The 21592-nt window shown below is 31.7% G+C and overlaps 2 protein-coding genes across 4 annotated transcripts; both read left to right on the top strand.

Moving 5' to 3' along the window:
• Positions 1 to 392: 392 nt before the first annotated feature.
• slgA (proline dehydrogenase slgA) lies at positions 393 to 6473 on the top strand. Its single transcript, XM_070640006.1, has 8 exons — positions 393 to 882; positions 2206 to 2327; positions 2591 to 2651; positions 2713 to 3167; positions 3532 to 3706; positions 3806 to 3967; positions 4030 to 4399; positions 4478 to 6473. Exons 1-8 carry the CDS (start codon positions 574 to 576, stop codon positions 4681 to 4683), a joined length of 1860 nt encoding a protein of 619 aa, XP_070496107.1. The 5' UTR covers positions 393 to 573; the 3' UTR covers positions 4684 to 6473.
• Positions 6474 to 8074: 1601 nt separating this feature from the next.
• Positions 8075 to 19844, top strand: Esyt2 (extended synaptotagmin-like protein 2). 3 transcript variants are annotated; one of them, XM_070640184.1, is made up of 11 exons: positions 8075 to 8172; positions 8313 to 8399; positions 10875 to 10965; positions 11301 to 11673; positions 11738 to 11920; positions 11982 to 12518; positions 12817 to 12861; positions 15989 to 16086; positions 17928 to 18153; positions 18215 to 18315; positions 18375 to 19844. In XM_070640184.1, the coding sequence occupies exons 3-11, from the start codon at positions 10961 to 10963 to the stop codon at positions 19276 to 19278; spliced, it is 2472 nt and encodes an 823-aa protein (XP_070496285.1). In that variant the 5' UTR covers positions 8075 to 8172; positions 8313 to 8399; positions 10875 to 10960; the 3' UTR covers positions 19279 to 19844. The 3 variants fall into 3 exon arrangements, with proteins under 3 accessions (XP_070496285.1, XP_070496286.1, XP_070496287.1); XM_070640185.1 differs by lacking the exon at positions 15989 to 16086 and adding an exon at positions 14774 to 14859; XM_070640186.1 differs by lacking the exon at positions 10875 to 10965.
• Positions 19845 to 21592: the final 1748 nt, after the last annotated feature.

The raw sequence follows: 21592 nt of genomic DNA, 5'->3' as shown, positions 1-21592 counted from the left end.
AACGTGTTTGTGACATTCACAAAGTTTGCTAAGAAGTTCAAGTTGTTATCAAATTTAAAGTTATTTCTCAAACTAAAAGTATTTTTTAAATCATTTTTTAGTGCAATAAAACGTACAGATATTAGAGCAATTTTAAATATTAGTAATTTTCGTACATTTTGACATGATAATGTCCAGGAAAGCTTAAAATACAAATTATTCGGATTGTAAACAATGTTTCAAATTACAAGCTTTTTCAAAAAGCTCAATTAACGAACAAAGTTGGCCTTGTGAGATGAAAAACTGTGTTAAATTATCAATAATCTGTTTTAAGTTCTATCTATAAGTTTATAATAAGTGCTCGGACAGACAGACAAATAAACGTGTATGCATTAATGACTTTTCCATATTGGGAAATGCGCTAAAATTTTTGTGCAAAAAAACGATAAAAAAATCGCAGAGATTTTAGTTGCATAACTTTTTTCGAATAGAAGTGTACAGATAAGCAGTCTATAAGTTAGAAGCGTGCCGTGAATGATAAAAAGTGCTGTGGACATAAAATTCGTGTAAATTTGTGCAAATCAACGTGATAAAATGGCATTTTTCCGTAGCTTTGGAAAAATTGGATCAAATTCAATGAAAATTCTTTTGATTAACAAAAATGGATATTTCAATGCAAAGTTTCTGTCTTCGTCCTCAAGAATCATGTCTGCAGCGTCTCCAAGCTCACCGCTAAATGCCAATTCTCCAACATCTCAAAAAATTGGAAAACGAGATCCTTTAGATACTTCATTTAATAATCCAATTGATGCTTTTAAGTCAAAAACAACCATCGAATTAATTCGAGCATATTTAGTTTATGTTCTATGCTCATCTGAATATCTTGTTGAGAACAACATGAAGGTAATTAGTTGCTCAAGAGCTTAATTTAATTAACAAATCACATGATACAGCTATTGAAGTAGCCAAAAAGACTCAAAAAATTTTTTCATAGTATTATCAAAAGCTATTAATTATGACATTTGTGCTTGAAACGTGTTGTAATTAATTTTTTCGGTGGGTCATAAAGCAATTTCTATCATAAAAAATTATCAAAATTTTCGATATCGGCTAATTATTATCGATGAAATTGTGATAGTAAAAAAATATCGATTTTTCTTTCGTGTCTTCTTGTTTTTTTCCTTCACGCAATCCATACTACATTGTTCAAGCAAGCAACATTCTCCTACGTTACGGCACAACGACGAAGAAAAAAAATATGTTAAAGGATAGATGAAATTTAAATAAGGAGTTAAATGACGTCTACCGCTAACTAGACCCTCCTACATTCCTCACAAATTTTTAATATACTTTAAAAAGGTTAACTCAGTCCCCACTTGAAAGCTGTACATCGTCAATGAACGGCTACTAAAGATTGCAAATAAAAATTTTATGAGAATCTGCCAAAAATTTAATTGAGATAGTTTTAAGCTCATTAGAAGATGTTACGCGAGATGTTTGTATAGAATTACGTATTTTCTAGTTTAAACAGTAGAAGAAGTTTATTCTCTAGATCTGTAGTGCGCATTTCCAACATGACCACAAAGGATCTAGATTACATTCATATGCCATTCAGAAATAAAGGCTAGAGAACTGTTGAATAACACAAATCTATTAAGACCTGGGTCGGACGTCATTTTTGAATGACCCCCTTAATTAAATACAATTTTGTATAGTTTGTGATCAAGTATGTGTCAACAAGTTGTAGAATTGTTAATTACTAGTTTTTCAAATTTTGACCCGTAATATACATCCAGAACAGTATAGAACGTTATGTAAACGGTCAATTAAATAGTTCTCAGTTTTTGATTAGGGGAGTTCAAAAATGATGTCTTTCAAACATATGAATCATCATGTATAAGTGACTGAAGTACGTTGGCATGTATGCCACATCTGTCAATAAATTGTCTTTTGATGTGTCACACATCTACAGACCTACAGTAGGCACTTATCATTTATGAACGCCCCTATGGGAATCTCTGTCAATGAACGCTAATTAATGATAAATTATGTTAATAAGAAACCCCAGAACTATTCTTGGAACAGCTATTCTCGTGAGTTATATGATTAGCACTTAAAGCATCTCTCATGTATCCAGAAGATTTATCACTTTTACTACCTCAATATTTGTTTTTGTCATCACGTGTGTTAACACTTAATTCACACACTTTATATTCTTCTTTGCAGATAATGAAATTAATGAACAGCATTTTAGGCGATAAGATTTTCAACATGATAATGAAATCGACATTTTATGGACACTTTGTTGCGGGCGAAGATCAAGTGAAAATTGTTCCATGTCTTGAGAGGTAATAAGAAGTCATTGCGCAATATTACAATTTTTTCTTCTTAAATACTTATGTTATATCGTGTCAAGCGCCGTTTTTTCTCAGCGCTAAAAGATTATTTTTGGCAAACAATGTTGACACGTTTAATACGCTAATATCTTTTTAGAAAATATTTTGTTTTGTGACTTAAACTACCCAATTTCGATGACTTTTATTTTAATTTAAATTGTGTAATATTTTTTTGTTTACGCCGATTAATTAAATTTATGGATGTTATATTACAGATTACGGTCGTTTGGTGTCAAGCCAATCTTGGATTATTCAGTCGAAGAGGATTTATCACAGGTTTTTATCGATTACATTAATTTATGTCTAATAGTCATATATCATTTTAATGCATATATAGGAAGAAGCAGAAGAACGTGAAGTTACAGCAGCAACACCATTGGCAGCACCAAATCCATCAGATCCTAGCCATTTACCGCAATATGTCGTCGACAAGTCATTTGCCGACCGACGTTACAAAGTGCTCGGTGCACGAACATATTTTTACTTGAACGAAGCAACATGTGAACGAAACATGGAAATTTTTATTAAATGTCTAGAAGCTGTTAAGTATAGCTCTTTTGGCACTGGTATAACGGCAATTAAATTGACTGCCCTTGGACGTCCCAATTTGCTTTTGCAAATATCTGAAGTCATTCAACGAACACGACAATATATGAGAGATATCGCTGGTGGAACTGGAAATGTTTTAACTCATCACAAGACTATTAAAGATTTGGAACAATATTTTGGAAAATTGGGTGATCAAAAGGATGTTAAGGAATTTCTCGATCGAATGACAACGGACAAAGAAGGGTAATACTTAATTGACATATTTGTGCTTAATTGTGTATTAGAACTTTCGTTTTATCTTGCTGACTGACCGACTGATGATGATGATTTATTCTTTTTCCTTCAATGAAAAGCGTAGGGTATTTACAAAAATTGTCCCCAAAATTGTTTACTTTGTTCCTTGCTAGCCGATAGATGCTAATTCACTGAACTTTCTTTTTTGACACCATCTTTAACTAGTCGCACCATCATTTTTAGGATACCTTTTTCGGACTGACTTTAGTGCGCTTTAACTTTTCGCTTGCTAGATACTTGCTACCGTTAACAAAACATTTATGTTGGCTATAAAACTGTTTAATCAATAAACTTTTTCTTCTTTTCATGACAGAATTTTGCATCTCTTCCCATGGTCGGGTATTGTGAATGAAGAATGTCAGCTGTCTGATACTTTTAGAGTACCTGATCCAAAAACTGGTCAAATGCGTCGATTAACATCTCAAATTCCACATAAAGAGGAAGAAATGTTCCGAAATATGATTCGACGATTGAACAACATTGTTAAGGTATGAAGTCATTCACATATATGTATTTTTATATCCTATCCACATATAAAGTTGTTAGAATTATGGAAATATTATTTTTTAATATGATTCGTGTTATAGATTGCAGAAGAGCTTGACGTTAGAATTATGATTGATGCGGAACAAACATACTTTCAACCTGCCATTTCACGTATCACGTTGGAAATGATGAGAAAGTACAACTCGAAAAAAGCAATTGTTTTCAATACGTATCAGTGTTACTTAAAGGAAGCTTATCAAGAAGTATGAAATAATTTTTATATCCTTAAATCCAGTCTTTTATCATAATCTCTTTTAATTCTTAGGTCGTTACTGATCTCGAGCAAGCGTCCCGTCAAAACTTTTACTTTGGTGCAAAGCTTGTACGAGGAGCTTATATGGATCAAGAACGTGCTCGTGCTAGTGCATTAGGGTATGAAGATCCAATTAATCCAAATTATGAAGCCACAACTGATATGTATCACAAAACATTGACTGAATGCTTGAGAAGAATTAAACATTTGAAGAATGCGGGTGCAGATCCAAAGAAAATAGCAATTATGGTTGCCAGTCACAACGAAGATACCGTTCGATATGCAATTGACAAAATGAAGGAAATTGGCATTTCCCCAGAAGATAAAGTTATTTGTTTTGGACAATTACTTGGAATGTGTGATTACATAACTATGCCATTAGGTACTTATCTTATCTCTCATTAAAATTTCAAGGTTTATGGCCATGATAATGAATAATTTTTTTTTGTTTGCAATGTAGGTCAAGCTGGATATTCAGCATACAAGTACATTCCTTATGGCCCAGTTAAGGAAGTATTGCCATATTTATCGCGACGAGCACAAGAGAATAAGGGAGTCCTGAAGAAGATCTTGAAGGAAAAGAGATTATTAAAGACGGAAATATTTAGACGACTTTCTCGTGGACAATTATTTTACAAACCAAAGGGTGATTATGTTCCAATTTAAATTAAAAAAACAAAGTGAAAAAAATAGAGTATTAGAATCTCACATTTATATATTTAATCATTGTGAATGTCATAATACAGATGATTTTAATTCAAGTTTACCTATATACCCAGAAAAAGAAAACAACAAGAGTACTCTGAGGAATCCATAGTATTTAAAAAAAAACGTAATTCTTTAAAAAATAATAATACCAAAGTAAATTGATCGAGTGTTCAGCAGCTGCATATTTATATAATTCTGCCCATTTAGTTCCACGAAACTTGATTTAAGAAGTCAATGATATTTTCTGTCTCTTGTCTAATTGCTTCCATTTTTATTGTTATTCTTTAAGCTCCTATATTTTACTTATTTTTTTACATCTATAACTTCCTGCTAGTGTATTTTGAAGCAACCGGCATCACTTAAATTGCAATAGATATTGGGGTGACGTACTTAACTTCAAGCTAATACAGTCCAAAAACATGGATTAGAGGTGTTGAATGTTTAAAGAGGAATAAATCCCTTCTGGCTCCACCTTAAAAATATTGATACGTTGCTCCTATCAAATAGTACATTTTAATTAAGTTCCTATGTCCTTTATACAATAATTTTAGTATTTTTTTCACGTTTTAATCAAGAGGATCAGGTGTTTATGAATATTCATCGTAATCCTGTCCTCTTGACACAATGGCATACCTTTACACCTTTTTCATTGATTTGAATCCGTAACGAACGTAGCATATATTACATAATAATATATTAATACGATATTGGTCAATTGCATTTTTAACTTTCCTTAAATTAAATTACATGATAATAAATTAAATGTGACAAAAAAACCATTGGTGATGTACTTAAATGTTTCAACATGAAAAAAGAAATAAAAATTCAAAGAAATTAGATTAATCTATAGAATTTAAGTATTAAGTAAAAAAAATGATAAAAAATAAAAAATCACGCGCTCTTTTGTTGTGGATGAGCTCGAAGAATCCTTAAATAGTCATTTATATGCTGATAAAAGACTCAAAAATGTTATTGTTAAATGCTTGATGAATAGCAGTAATATTTTACTAGCTGATTGATTGTTAATATCGCTTGTCTTCAAAAAAAGAAAAGATCTCAAAATAATCAGCCATTTATGTATACGACAAGCGATGTTAAAAATCGATAAATATTGTATTTTAATTTGTCATTTAAAATTTTTATTAATTCTCGCTTTTTGAGAACATTTGCAATTGAGTTTTGTTTTTTAATTATAGTGATTTTTATCATTTACTGCCTGCTTTACGATTATCAGGGTTATTATATTGAGATTGTGTCTTAACTATTCTTGACACAATCCTTGAAATTTTTGGATAAAACTTTTGAATTAAAATTTGAATTTTGAAAGTCCGAATTTTATAGCAAATTTTGTCTTTGACACAATTTTATAGCAAATTATGTCTTTGGCACATTTTTATAACAAATTGTGTCTAGAATAAGTTGACAACCCCCTGATAATTAGATCACATTTTAAAAACCAAAAATACGTTTTATTTTACTTTTATTTCGTTTTTTTATCAAAGTAAATTTCTGTGCAAAATTGTATTAAATTAAACAAAATTAATTTGCGTATAATTGGAAATGTATTTTCGGAGTGTAACGATTTTTTCAATGTTAATACATTGAAATAAATTTAATTTGTAATGGACACTTAGAACACAGAATAGTGATTCTGAATTGTGAAATTTCATTTTTTGACGATGAAGACATTATCGGACAATAACTCTAATTGTACGTTTAAACTGAAATAAATAATGAGAACCAATAAAGATGGCTTTGTTATTTAATTGTTATTATTAAGCAGTTTTAAGTGAGCTGTAATTAATTTTTAAACAAACTTCTTCAGTCATTTATTTAAAGTGTGTCAATGTTAGGATGAAGTCATGATTAGAGATGTGTATACAGGATGAGACAAAGGATTATTATTGATAAACATTACAACATTCTGAGGTGAGTTATTCGTTATTTACTATAATAATATTTTCGAAAAATGTAAGGAATTTAGTGACTTTCTTTTAAAATAGGTAAAATGTTTGGCTCAAATTTAGCATGATAACTCAAATGCCGTCGATTGGAATCAAGACATTGCAAAATTTATTCTGTTTCGAAAGTTTAAATAATTTGATTGCTTAATGTAGAAGATCAAGTGTAAATTGGAGCTTTGAACAACGATGATTTAATGTACATATCGAAAACATTTGAAGTGTAACAAGAGAAAAAGAGCGCTACTTAATTGCCTAATGATTGGTTTATTGACAGAAGAGTCTTGTAACAATCATGTTAAGAATGTCTTAAGAAGATCAAAACAAGAGCCAGCATTTATTCGAAAACACGATTTGAAAAATGGTAAACTTGATCCTACATGTCAATGTGCTCTAATCAATATAGTCATTAAGTCTGCTAAAGCAGTTTGTCTGTCATTCTGCTGGTTGGATTTCATGCTAGGAATCAACATATATCCCTAAAAGACAATGAACGTATTCACTTAATCAATCTTGGTTCAATTGAATCAATATAAAAGGAACATGATCCTTGTCTCTTCGGGTAAGAGATAAAAACTGCTAAACTGCATTCAACTTTAATTTTGAGATACTTAATTATTCATAAGAATATGCATAAATCCCTTATAAAACATTTTATACTTGATTCTACAAAAATATTTACTTATTCTTAAAATATTTACTCAAATATTCAAAAAATATTTTTCGTTGAGCCGCACGCTATGTATAAAGTAAATATTTCCTTCTTACAAAGGAAGTCTATACTGAAAGAGAAAGCTGAACCCCCAAAAAGCTCCTTACATTATCTTTAAAAACTCTCATAACAATGTATGAAGTGTATTGTACACAATTCACTATACTTTTTGTTTGTCTAATGTATCGAGGTTCAAGTACTGAGAGAGTAATTCGCACTTCCTCTCTCAGAGAGCTTTTGTTGTATAAACAGAAATGCTTCATGCTGAGAAAAGAATATTAATTTTGAGCATTAAAATTTTTTATTGGAAGTTAAAATTTAATTATTCCCATGGGATTTAGGGAATGAATTTTGATGACATTCTTATCAAGAATATGATGTGCAATAATGCTAAAGAGTTTATAGTATGACAAACAAGGCAATAAGACAATTAATTATTATCTCCAAAAGTATTTATGATATCCCATCGCAAATTGCCTAGAAAACCAGAACTGAAACCAAAACATGAAACATTGACAAGTCACAGAAAATACGCACAATAAATTATTATTTCCACACACAGTTAAGCATGAAAAAAGAAGTAACATTTGAGCATGAGAACAGAAATTCTCTCAAATAAGCTAATATTTATACTCGATTCAAGACATATTTTTTTTTCACATACAGTTCAGTTAGTCTTTTCCTCTCTGATTGAGACGACGAAACTGAAAAAATTGAAAGAATCGCGTTTCATTACACAATCGATATTTTTTTCACGGTCAAGGGAGTAAAAAAGTAAATTTTTTTGTTTAATTCCAAATGTCATAGAGTCTCAATGAGATCACCTTTTAGAATAACAGTGCTAATTTCGGAATATTTTGATATCTGCTATAACTTTTAAATGTTTTAAGCATCTTTTTTTCTTCAAATTTTAGATGAAAAAGTGAAAAAAACGTTTTAAAAATAGAAAGAAAATTGAATAGGAATAACGCTCTCTCTAGCTCTAGTGTGAAAGATTAAAGGTAATTTTTCAAAATAAAAATATTTTTGAACTTGATTAATGCCATATTATGTCATTATCAACTCTACAATACGCGGAATCACTGAAATCTTCCGTGAAATTTGCTTTACAAATTCAAATGAAGTTCATTGCCTTTATTTTGCAACAAAAAATTCTATTCTGATTCTTTAAACAAATTCTATGACTAAAGTGCTAAAAACTCTATGTGCCAAGATCCATTACTCATAAATTAATCAATCGCTCACGGCAAAAAATTGATCATTAATAGTCATTCTTTGATTAAATTATTATTTCAATGCTAAATGTAGAGATGACGTGAACTTTATTGCGACTTTGCTGAGTAGACTCGAAACTATAAAGACGAGAGAAAAAATAAGAAGAAGCTACAAAAAAAAAACATAAAACGTTGTAGTTTCCATCAATTTGTGTGTATTTACAAGCCGGCATACGAACAGAACGACTTGTGTTAAAAATAATAACGTAAAGACAAAAATATAAAGGCACAACAAAGTGTTTATATACAATTAGACAGCCGGCATTTTTAGCTGGTGAGGTAATCAAAAGTTACAAAGTGACTTCATCGTAATATGCAAGAAATTCTTTTTATTATTTCTGCATACACAGAAAAAATACATTTTGTGATGACTTAATAGCGATAATTATAGGAAATTGCTTGCTTATTAGTTTTTGCTAGCTCAGACATGCTCAATAGAGGAATAAAGCTTTAGATTATGACGCATATTTTATGCGAGAGGATTGGTTTAGTTTCTACTGGCTAGGATTGTTATTGTACCTTCAATATGGCTACCAACAGAGCTCACACTGCACTAACTACTTTATCCCCTCATCAGCAGAAACTCACATCTCGACGTTCGAAACAAACGATTATTCTATATAATCAGGGTTGGAATATACTTGTTGCCGGTGGCAAGGATTGAGTAACCCACAATGTTTACTATTTTAAAATACCTTTTTTCAAAACAAATCCTTCTCGGAAAAGGAAGGATCAAAAAAGTTTCAATTTCCTACCTAATTGTATATAAAAGCTCTTAAAAATTTGATGGAATCAAAACAAAGCACTCAGCTTTTCTCAATGAATACTCATAGGAAAATTTAGAATGAAGCAACAATTTCTGATGAATTCGCATGAATTATTAATTTAACAAAGAATTCAAATTTCATTGTGATTTTGTCGTGATTGCCAAAATTTAAATGCTTATTCATCATTTTTAAAAGTAATCGTAAGCTGTTAACTTACTCGAAGTTATTCGAAACAAAATTCTTTTTTAAATTGACCATCTGTTTAATTCTTCCTTTTCCAAAACGTTTAAGTTTTCTTTATAATATTAACAATTTGGAATTTAAGATCATTAAATTCAATTCCTTGGTAAACTAAATCGTTTAAAGCTTATCGAATGCTAACTACAAATACCTCACAGTAATTAAATAGAAATTTTTGATTATTTGGAAATTGTTATTCAAAACCACCTTCATAGCTTCATTTGCAAGTTTGAAAAACAATGGGTTATCAGATGGCATGCTTTATTATACAAGACTACAGTTTGCAGTAGAATGCAAATAATTTTTTTGTCAAAAATGATAAGCTGCGATACGCAATTCAATTATTTGTTTATTGTCATGCCTTGGGTTGATAAGTTCTACCAAGGCACACGCTATAGAAAAGACAAAAGGATTTTACTTAATCATGTCCTAGTCAGAAACAGTCCGACCTGTTGTTAAATTTGCCTGAAGTCTCGGATTCGTTAAATTGTCGAGACCGAGGGCTAGGCTGAGACTACAAGGGTATTTCGCGAAGTTTCGGTCTCGAAAAATCTCCTCTCGAAGTCTTGGTCTGGAGAAACCTTCTTTATGGCCACATTTTTCTCTTTTTCAATGGCGTGTACCCTTATGGCAATATTCAGGCTTCAAGTTGTACTCAGTAGAGCTTAAAAATCACATGAGTTTCGTGTAAATTAGATTTTACCTTCATAAAATCTGGTAAAATTAGAATCTGTGCCAAACTAATACAGACCTTAATTTTATTTTAAAATCAAGTTTTGAATATTGTATTTCACCATTCTACATCATCAATAGTTAAAATGAAACGTATTACTAATTTTATATAGAAACATGAATAATTTCCGATGGTTCAATCAAAAACTTAATAATGTACTATGTTGAATTGCGTATTAGATTTCCAATCACTAGGTTGGTATGCACTCTCTTCCAATATACCAACCCTTATTTTTGCCGACAGTCTGCTTCATATTTTTTTCATGTCCTAAATATGCCATTCCTTCTTATTTTTTCCGATTTTTTTGTTGCAATACAAATTGATTTTTTCCTTGTTTTTCTCGCAGATATAACTGGAACTGCTTTGTTCCTTAAATTTTTAATTTTTTTTATTAAGTTTTTTACCTACTTGAAACATACATAAATCACAATACACATACTATACATCCATTTAATTTTTCAGTTGAAGGAAATAATTTGCTGTAGTGACACTAGCACAAGTGGATATAATAATAATTGTGAAGGGAGTGATTATCAAGAGAAAGAATCATGAGGTTTGTGCAGGAAATTGACTGAATTTCCCCAATAAATATCCCCAGATTATTTCTCTTTCTTTCCTGTTATCTGTGCTTCACATTTTTTAATTCATTAACTTTTCTCAAGCTATTAACATCATAAATGCTCTATTCTATATCTGATCGGCACTGTGGTTTGGGTATACCATGAGAAAAAATTGCACACATTTGATACATATGCTTTTAATTTCTTTAAAATTTAATGTAAACATTCATTCATGTATGTAATTACGTGCGTACACGTTCATACTAACCACTTACTTTATAGCCTCCTAAATATTTCATTGATTTTTCAACTTTTCTTCTTCTTTTAGTGAAACGGATTCACTTTTGCCAAAAGACTCGCCTAAAACTGAGGTTGTGGATAAATCTGTTGATGAAATCGACTCCAAAATGTCCAACAGTAAGGAATTGACACCGGAAAAGGCTGAAATTGAGTCACATAGTGATGGAGGCATTTTATCAATCATGTATTCAGCTGCGAAAAAGGTTGCTGTTGTGGGAATCGTTTATTTTGTTGGATATATGAATTGGAGTGTTGCATGGCTCATCTGTCCATTATTATTGAGTGTCATAAGAGACCAAATTCGTGGTCAACACGATATCCGAAGACAAGTAGCTAAGGCTAGTGCTCTTGCTAATGATAAGGATGTTATTCTCGCAAGACTTAATGATTTACCAGCTTGGGTATGAAACGTGTTCCTTATCTGTATCTTAATTAATATTTAATTGCGATGTGCTTTTGTTGCAGGTATTTTTCCCAGATGTAGAACGCTGTGAGTGGCTTAATAGAATATTAAAACAAGTATGGCCAAATGCAAACCATTTTGCACGAAACATGATTAAGGAATCAATTGAACCTAATGTCCAGAAAGCTCTAGAAGGTTATAAGCTTAATGGATTTAAATTTGAGCGTATGATTTTGGGAACCATCGTAAGTGTCTAATTGCCTTAATTAAATGGAATTAAAATTTACATAATTTTTATATCCACAGCCACCACGAATTGGCGGAGTAAAGGTCTATGACAAAAATATAGCACGTAATGAAATCATTATGGATTTGGACTTATTCTATGCTGGCGATTGTGACATCAACTTTTCACTTGGTGGATTCCGTGGAGGAATTAAAGATTTCCAAATTCATGGTACTGTTCGTGTCGTTATGAAGCCTCTTATTCCAAATCCACCATTAGTTGGCGGCTTACAAATCTTTTTCCTTAACAATCCAAACATTGACTTTAATCTCGTTGGTGTGATTGATCTTCTTGATATGCCCGGCCTTAGTGATATTTTGCGTAGAATTATTATTGAACAAGTAGCAGCTATGATGGTATTGCCTAATAAGCTTCCTATCATCTTAAGTGATCAAATTGAAGCACTTTCATTGAAAATGCCAGAGCCTGAAGGAGTTTTACGTGTTCATGTTGTTGAGGCAAAGAATTTAATGAAGATGGATATTGGTATGCTTGGAAAAGGAAAGTCAGATCCATATGCTATTGTTACTGTCGGCGCACAACAGTTCCGTACTCAAGTGAGTTATTTAGTACAAAATTGAATTTTTTATGGGGCGTAGTCAAGGGGTAAGACTTCAATATGTATCTTGAGGTGTTGGAATTGGATTAACCGGTATACCATTCGGAGTACAGGAGCATGCGAACCAAAATCCTAGGACGCGTGTTCGAGTCCCACTCGGGATCTGTTATTCGGAATTATTTGGGAATTATATTTTTTCTGTCAGATCAACAAGAGAGGATACCCTCAATACTCCTCACTTGGCTACGTTCCTAAGTTAATCATGACTTTATACTGATTGCCTTCATTTTCCACAGATTATTGACAACAACGTTAATCCAAAATGGGACTACTGGTGCGAGGTAAGATCTAATCTGATTTTCATATCAAACATTTCATATCATATACATGAACATTCTAAACTCATTAAAAATTTATCTCTTAAATTATTCATTCTATCAAAAAATATCTCCCATCCCACAATTCAACTTCAAGTGTACCTAAAAAATGTTCCTCTTGTCCACCTTTTTAAGTTATTTAATATTATTTATTCAACTTCTGAAAATGATTAATTCATTTTATTCAAACCGCATGCTTTTTTAAGTATATGCCTTTTCATGCGATCAAATGATGTTATCATCAAAGTCAACATTTATTCTATTTTATCTTTTATTGACATGACTGTGATAAAACAATTAGATTATAAAAATTCTTCTCTATATTTAACCATTATTTATTGAATGAATAATATAGTATTGATATGCATCAATCAAATTACTTTTGACACTTGTTTTGAAAATATAGATACACCTTGAAAAATCATTGCACATCATGTTTATGATATACATATTTACTCTTTCATGTTCGCGGAAACATTTCGGCATAGTCAAATATTGACATTGATCTCTACTGTTTATGATGATTCAATTTAGAATTTGTTTTGGGAAATTGATATGCCATAGGGAAATAAGCTATAAATTCTGAACCGTACCTTCATGAATAAATTGTTTTGTATAATTTGGAACATGATACCGGCAGTTTGGAAGGAAATTCTGCATATTTTGAGTCAATAAATAATAAATTGACTTTGAGGTATTTAATAATTGATGGAAACTCTTGAAAATAGACTTTTAAATACATTGGGTTGAGGTAATCACTATAAAATTGCTTGAACTGTATGCAACAGATTACCGATATCAAGGCGTTTGCTTGTAGTTCTATACACTTCTAAGAACTGTTTACCTTTTACGTTCAGAGTATATTTGATATAAACGATGGCAATTCCAAGAATTCCATTGTTCATTTTCAAAACAAGTTTGTTATTCTATAACATAACAAGCTAATGGTCTACCGAATAAAGCTAGTCGGTAGTGCCGAATTTAAACCGAATCTGGCATAAGTTAGAGTCTCGTCGCCAATCAATAATTATCATTGACCCGATTTGAGTTATTCGAGGCCATTTTCCAAAATGTCCCAAATTCCAAATTATGAATTGCAAAGTCTCGACAGATTCTTGAGATTCAGTACTCCAAATCTTCATTCTAAAAGGTCCTTAAGATACTCGGTTTACTTCTAAGAATTTGAATTAACTCCAGTCCTGAATCCAGTCTCAAATTATGTTTGATAAACATTTTGATTTATGAGGCAGCTGATCAGAATTTTTTTTGAAGAGATTCTCAAAACCCTCTTGGGCTATGACTTTATATCATCATAAAGATTATGTCTATTAGAAGAATATCACGTATATCTAGATAACGAGTGATTTTAAGAACTCCTTCACTAAAGGGATTTCCCGTGAAAGCAGTTTCTCATGAAATCAATAACAAAAGTTACCCCAACGCAGAATTGATCGATCTCAAATCAAGTTACATCTAATTGACTTTTAATAGTGTTATTATCATCAATACTACAAACAAAAATACAAAGCGGTTGATAAAGCCCATTCATAAATTTTATCAGTAATTTCCTCGAAAACATATGTCTGTGATTGACACTAACTACTTTAGATAGTGTAAAATATATATTAATGTTATCAGTATTGACACTTATTATTATAGCTTATCATTATTGATAAATCAAAATCACATCAAATTCATTGGATAATTCATAAGAATCATATTTATTAATTAAAGATTTTCTATACATATGCAATGACAATTTATGACACATAAGTAATTAAGCTCGTTAATGTTATGTGCTTATGAAAGAAAGATTTTTTTTTGTTTGAAAATTCACGAAAAAAAATATAAAAAAAATTTAAACCCAACACATCAGGCAAATGTTTATGCTGAGAGTGGCCAAACTCTTACTGTGCAGCTGTATGATAAAGATGACGCTAAGGAAGATGAAAGGCTTGGAATGTACGTATAATAATTAGATCAGCAACAAGAAAAAAAAAATAATTTGATGCAAATTATAAATATGCATGAAAATGAATCACAAGTTAAATATAAAATAATTTGGGAATTATTGGCAGTAAATTGTGAATTGACCTCGGGGTCATTTTTATTAGTAAATTCTAAATTTTCATATTCTCGAGAGTTTAAGGTCATTATCATATTTTTCTATGGGTGATACTTAACCTTACACTCTCGTGGATATGCTACTAGGGTTTCCCGAATTCTCGGTTCAAGACCGAGACCGAGACTCGGACCCAGAACGAGACCAAGACTGGGTCCAAGTTCGAGACCAAGACTGAGACCGAGAACGAGACCAAGACTATGACCGAGACCGAGACTCCGAAGAATCCTCTTGAAATTGGGAAGTCTTGGTTCCGGTTTCGGTCTCTGTCTCGGCCTCAGACTCAGTCTCGACTCTCGAGAACCCTTATCCCTAACAGACAGTGAGCTACTCATGAGTATATTCAATCAAAATAATAGAACATATTCTTGATTCTCATTGTCTGTTCGTGTATATACTTCGGCACAAAGCTTGTTATTTATTTAATGCAAAAAAGCTCAACCCATGCTAAGTTATGCATGATCAAGAAAACATCTAAATCTAAAATTTGCATGATTAAGAGAAGGTCTGTTGGCGCACCCTCTAAGAGAAAAGTATTAAGCCACATCAATATTCACAATCTACTGCCAAAAGAATCTATGATAGACTAAACAAAAATTAAGCTAAATGTGATTTCATAATGTATTGGTGACGGTAGGATGTAGAAGCTCGTGCTTGAAGTGATGTGACGTAAAAAAAGATTATGAAAAGGACTACAAAATACTCTTTCCAATACTATACAATATATATGCACGGCGTTATAGGAATGTGGATATAAAAAAATAAAAATCTCTATGCTTACACAAAATTCCTTTCTCATCACCCTATAAAGCTTAATTTTGATCAAATTCATTTACATCACATTTTGTTCATGTCTTAATTTTATTTCAAAATTTTTTTAATTAATTTATTTATTCATTATTATTATTATTATTATTATCATTTTTAATATACAACATATAAAATATGTCAAAAAATTATAACTAAAAGGCTGAAGTAAATGAAATTTTGAGCCAAGAACTCTTAATTCAACTATGGGACTATGATGGATATTTCCCCGGCGTTCAGGGTGATGACCCGTTAGGCCAGTAAGGACAGTTGAAAAACTATGAATCTCATGCTTGATAAAAATTTTATTATATATTGCATAAAAATGAGATTTTTAAGTGTTATTTCTTTTTTTAAAAAAGTTTGAACCGCTGAATTAATGAAAAAAGAATGTGTGAAGGTCACAACTTGTTGTCATGACTCATGAGCTTAGAGCAGAATCATCCTGTATATATTATCCATCTTTTAATAGAAAAATGAATTATTTGTTATGCCTTTATAGCAATTTTCTGTACATAGATCACTTTTTTTGGAATATTGTATGATTAACTTAGTATAGTTTTAATTTAATCCTCACCTTTTTCTGACTCTTTTACTAACCAATATAGCTGAAGGATGGAAGATTTCTTGATATGATGTGAAAATTTGACAAAATATTGACTTTAGATTAAAAATGTGTCCGGCTGAATTTTTTTTAGAAATGCCATGTCCTGCATGCCGAATGCGGTTTCGGTATCTTCTTTTAACACCAAAGAGTGCAATGACACAAAAAGGTTCTGGACAACATTGGTCCTTATAGTGCAAATGTTAACTCATATCCAAACAGATAAGAAGCATTACTTTGAGTATTCTCACAAATTTGAGGAACGCTCATTTATGTGAGTACGCTCATTGTTTGTTAGAGTGTACATATTGTTACCTCAAAACTGCTTCTTAACTCCTACAGTTTGAGATTCCATGAAGTATACCTAATCATTTACACTACTTAGAGTCCTGGTTTATACTAGTTCTTTCGTAATGAGCAGAATCTTATTTGACTAACTAAACAAAAAAGAGATATATATCATATATGTTTAGTTCAAAGAAAGAAAAATGTCTAGATGAGATATGCGATTCCAAAAACTAGAGTGCCATTTAGACGACATTACCCGGAAGTCACACGGCGAATAAATGCCCGAAAATCCAGCTTCAGGTTAACGTGACTCTGGTTCCAGGCTTAATTCGATGAAATCCGGCATCAGACTAGAGTAAAGTCGACCAAAAGCTGGATTTTCGGGCATTTTTAGCTTTGTATCGTACGTCGTACGCTGGGATAGTGAAGTCCTTCTTTGAACTAATCAAATAAGAACCTGTCTGCTATGGAGTGCTAAGTATTAATTCAAATAGACACTAGTAAACTTATGTCTGAATTTTCATATCAAATTTAAGAAATTTTCCATCTTTACCAATCTTTTTAACCTCTCTATAAATCTTTCTTTTAAAACGTACAAAAAATTTATTTAGCAGTAAAAATTTGACTTAATTATTAGCGACCATAGAAACATTGATCATCCAACTAATCAGTCCGTTTCTGTGGTTTTAACACACTAACCGGTATATTTTTCGCTATTATTCTTAATTGACCTTTAGGCTTTTGTCGATATAATACAAAATACAATCGTTACTGTAAAGTTATTTGACTGGGACAGAACGGGAAAATCTGACAATTTAGGAAAGTTAGTATAACATAGATAATTGTCTTTGGCTTCTAACTTATGAATCAAAAATAATTTTTTCATATCTTTTTGCACACATTTCAGTACTTAAGAACACAAAGCTGTAATCATTCAAATCTATTTCGATTTAGTATTTTGATTTAATTCTTAGTTCTTCTTCTTTATTTTATCTAAAATTTCATTCTCAATCAGATAGCTACTAGCTGTTAGAAAGGTCTTAGACTGTAGATAATGACTCTCCCTATCCTAACTTTCTGGCTGTATTCTACTTTTTTGTCAATGGATTATTTTTCAATGTGGTTTATGCTTAACAGAATGAACTTTAATATTAGATTTTACTACTTAGCAAGCATTTTGTACTAATTTTCATCTCATAACCAATATAGGGCTACAGTTGAAATCTCATCAGTTGTTAAAAAGGGCGAGATCGATACATGGCTGACATTGGAACAAGCAAAGCACGGAATGGTTCATCTTCGTTTGAGCTGGATGCAATTGAGTTCAGATAGGAATGATTTGAAGGCAGCTTTAGAAGAAACTCAAATGTTACGTGTTACTGATATGAGTACAGCTCTCTTGACAGTCTTTATTGATTCAGCAAAGAATCTACCTGTAAGATACATGAATTATACTCAAATTCAGCAGATTCCTTTAAATTATTATTTTATAACAGCATGCAAGACAAAATGCTAATCCTGATGCATACTTGACACTCTCTGTTGGTAAGAAAACTGAGCAAACTAGCGTCCAAATGCGCACTGACTCTCCAGTTTGGTAAGTATCAACAATAAATTTCTATGAATTAATCATAATTGGAATCAAAATGTCAACAGGGAACAAGGTTTTACATTCTTGGTTGCTAATCCAGAAAACGACACACTTCAAGTTAAGATTATGGATCAGAAGACAACGAATCAAATTGGCACATTTACTTACATCATTGCACATTTGATGGATAAGAAGAACATGGAAGTTGTTAGTCAGCCATTCCAACTTCAAAAGAGTGGACCTGAATCAAGAGTTATTATGGCACTGTCATTGCGTGTATTAAAGAGGGGAGTTCCAGTTGAAGAAGAAGAACCTGAAAAGCCAGAAGAAGATTCGCAAGATGTAGCACCAAAAGCACCTTTAAGAAAGCAAGATTCAAAAATATCTCGTTCATCTGTTAATGCAGCTATTAGCTCTGACTCTGGAACCGTTGAAGAACCATTGACTGCATCTACTGTATCCACAAATTTGGCTGGCGCTCCATCATCACCAACTGGCTCGCTTAAATCTGCTTCTAGTTCATTAGGACGCAATCCATCAATTAAATCAGTTGGTATAGAAACTGGTCCACTTGGTGCCATCAACATGACCATTCAATATTCTATGCAGCGTCAACGCTTGATTGTTATCATTCATAAAATTAAGAATATTCCATTGAAAGATCCATCAAATATACCAGATCCATATGTTAAGTTATACCTTTTGCCAGGACGTTCAAAGGATTCCAAGCGTAAAACAGCAGTTGTTAAGGACAACTGCAATCCAGTTTTTGATGCCACATTTGAATATTTAATATCCGTTGCAGAATTAAATACAAGTCAATTAGAAGTTACAATTTGTACTGAAAAGCTTATTGGATCACCAATATTAGGAATGGTAAAGGTTGAATTAAACGATCCCGAAATTCAAGGAACTGGAAAGAATACCTGGTGGGACTTGAAGCCAGAATTTAAGTCAACTGATTTGTAAACGCTTTTAATTTCACATTTAATCTCCTACTGCATTTCTGTTTTTAAGAATCTGTTTATTTTATGAAGCATCGATATGCCATATTGCAAATGAATATTAATCTCATCTCAATGTGTCTTCGTAAAGTGTCTTTCTCATTATGTCGACATGATGAGTTACATAATGTTTTTATTGATTGTAACCAAAAAAGTCGTCAAACTTGATTTTTCCTTTTTCAATGCTCTCAAATCTATGAATCTATTAAAATTCTAGTTTTTCCTAGCAACATCCATGCTAGCAGCTCTCTTCTTATTGTCGTGTTGCTGGAAGCATTTTTGTGCACAAATTTTGTTAAATGTCTTCGTTATTTAATCAAAATCAGCTCAATTATGAGTCAATGGAGCATTTTTTATTTTTTGATTGCAATTGTATTAAGTATTGCAGATTTATTGTATCATGCATCATAATCAAAAGAATATTTTTAACCATATTATACAAAACTAACCATTTATTTCGGAATTAATGAGCAAAATTTTAATTCTATGAAAATGTTAAAAATAAAATTAAAATTATGAAAAATATTGGAATTAAGGTCTTTTATATTGAGTTATCATGTTGATAGTTATGTAAATTAGCTACCTGTTTCCCTTGAGGAAGCACGTTGTGTTTGACAAACAATGTAATCTTTACGACGTTGAGTTTCTTTGTCAATATTTCCAGTGTGAAATTTTGAAAAATAATCTAGTCCAAAATTTGAAAATATTTTGACGGTTGGTGAATTCTAATATAAACGTTTTTACAAATGTTACCCCTTAAAGTTATGCAACTAAACAGAATTTAAATTATCCTTGATTTGATATGAAACTTTCTAATTTCCAAAGGTTAATACTCGGATCAAAGACCGTTCACAAATAAATTGTTTAGTTTCTAATTGTATCAACTCGATGTTGTTCCTTATTTGAATTATAAAATGGAGATCTAATATCAGATTGAACTCGTACGTTGATGGATTTTGAACTTTCCAACTTCTACTAAAGTCCGAATTCGAGAATGTCTGAATTCAAATGCTTTGTGTATTGAGCTCTAGCAGACAGATAGCGAACTCTCGAGAGCAGAGTAAACTGAGATAATACTTTTCCCTGTTAGGGGAATAGCCTCACAAAACTTTCCGTTTACCTTAAGAAGTTCAATTTTCTATATTCCTTATTTGCTTGTATTTAAGTCGACTCGGATTTTGTATGAACATGTCGACGGAATTCGGCTCTACTTCACATAAGATTCAAGTCGACTTCAAGCTCTGATTAAAAGAAATTACAGCTAATAACGTTAAAAATCGGAGAAGACAAAAAAAAAAGTTTTATTAGTTAGCGACAAGTTAGTGTTCGGTGATGAGCAACCTGTTTTGAGCCACGACACACCATGTTCGTAAGCCTCAACCAAAACTACACACTGCATAAGGTTTATGGAATTTTCAAACAATATGGCCACTGCACACAGGTTACCCATCACTTGTTTAGTTGATGTTGCCTATGTGAGATTAGTTGGGAATGTAGTTCAGACTTATTATTGTCTGATTGGGATCCCTTCCAGGATATAAATAAATCAAAATTTATTGATCTTCAATACACAAACTGAGCTCTGAACTGCTCTGTCCAGCAACAAAGTCAAATAAAATTTCAGTTTGTTGCAACCTAAGCTCCGTAAAGGATTACAATTACATTAAATAACTAAGCGCTCAACAAATTGAACTTCTAATATCTCCAAACAAAAGGCAATAATTTCCTCCTAAGTACGGAAATTTCTGCTGTCATAACTCATATTTACATACATTGTATGCATCGAGCATTTTGTACCTTATGAAATATAATCTAATCTATTTGTATAAGTAATAGAACAGGCACTTGAATATTACGTTAATGTCTTCACTTGCATAATTCATAAATTTCCATTTGCACGAGAAAAGATGGTAATCTCGGATATGAGAGATAGCGTTAAGCATACATGCACCTTTATACCTTTCCTCATTAGAAACCATATTGCGCTACGGTCATTGCTGTCTTCTACATAAATACATACATGTGTGGATACGGTAGCCATAAATGATTTAAGTATCATAAATAAATCTCTATGCCTTACCTGGTCTCTTGGAGACTTGATCTAAAAAAATAAAAAATTATTACATTCGCATTCCTTTCTACTTGGCAACAGCAAGAGCACTAACAAATAAGCGACTATAGTTAAAATATATATAAAAGTACATAAATATTCGCAACTTTATGGAAATGAGTTGAGTGTGAATGTACATTATATGCCTGATTTGTATTATGAAATGTCA

This window comes from Chironomus tepperi, unplaced genomic scaffold, assembly GCF_022539635.2.
Source record: "Chironomus tepperi strain 1889 unplaced genomic scaffold, CSIRO-AGI_Ctep_v1 contig_217, whole genome shotgun sequence".
Lineage (NCBI taxonomy): Eukaryota > Metazoa > Arthropoda > Insecta > Diptera > Chironomidae > Chironomus > Chironomus tepperi.
This window is presented reverse-complemented; position numbering and strand designations above follow the sequence as displayed.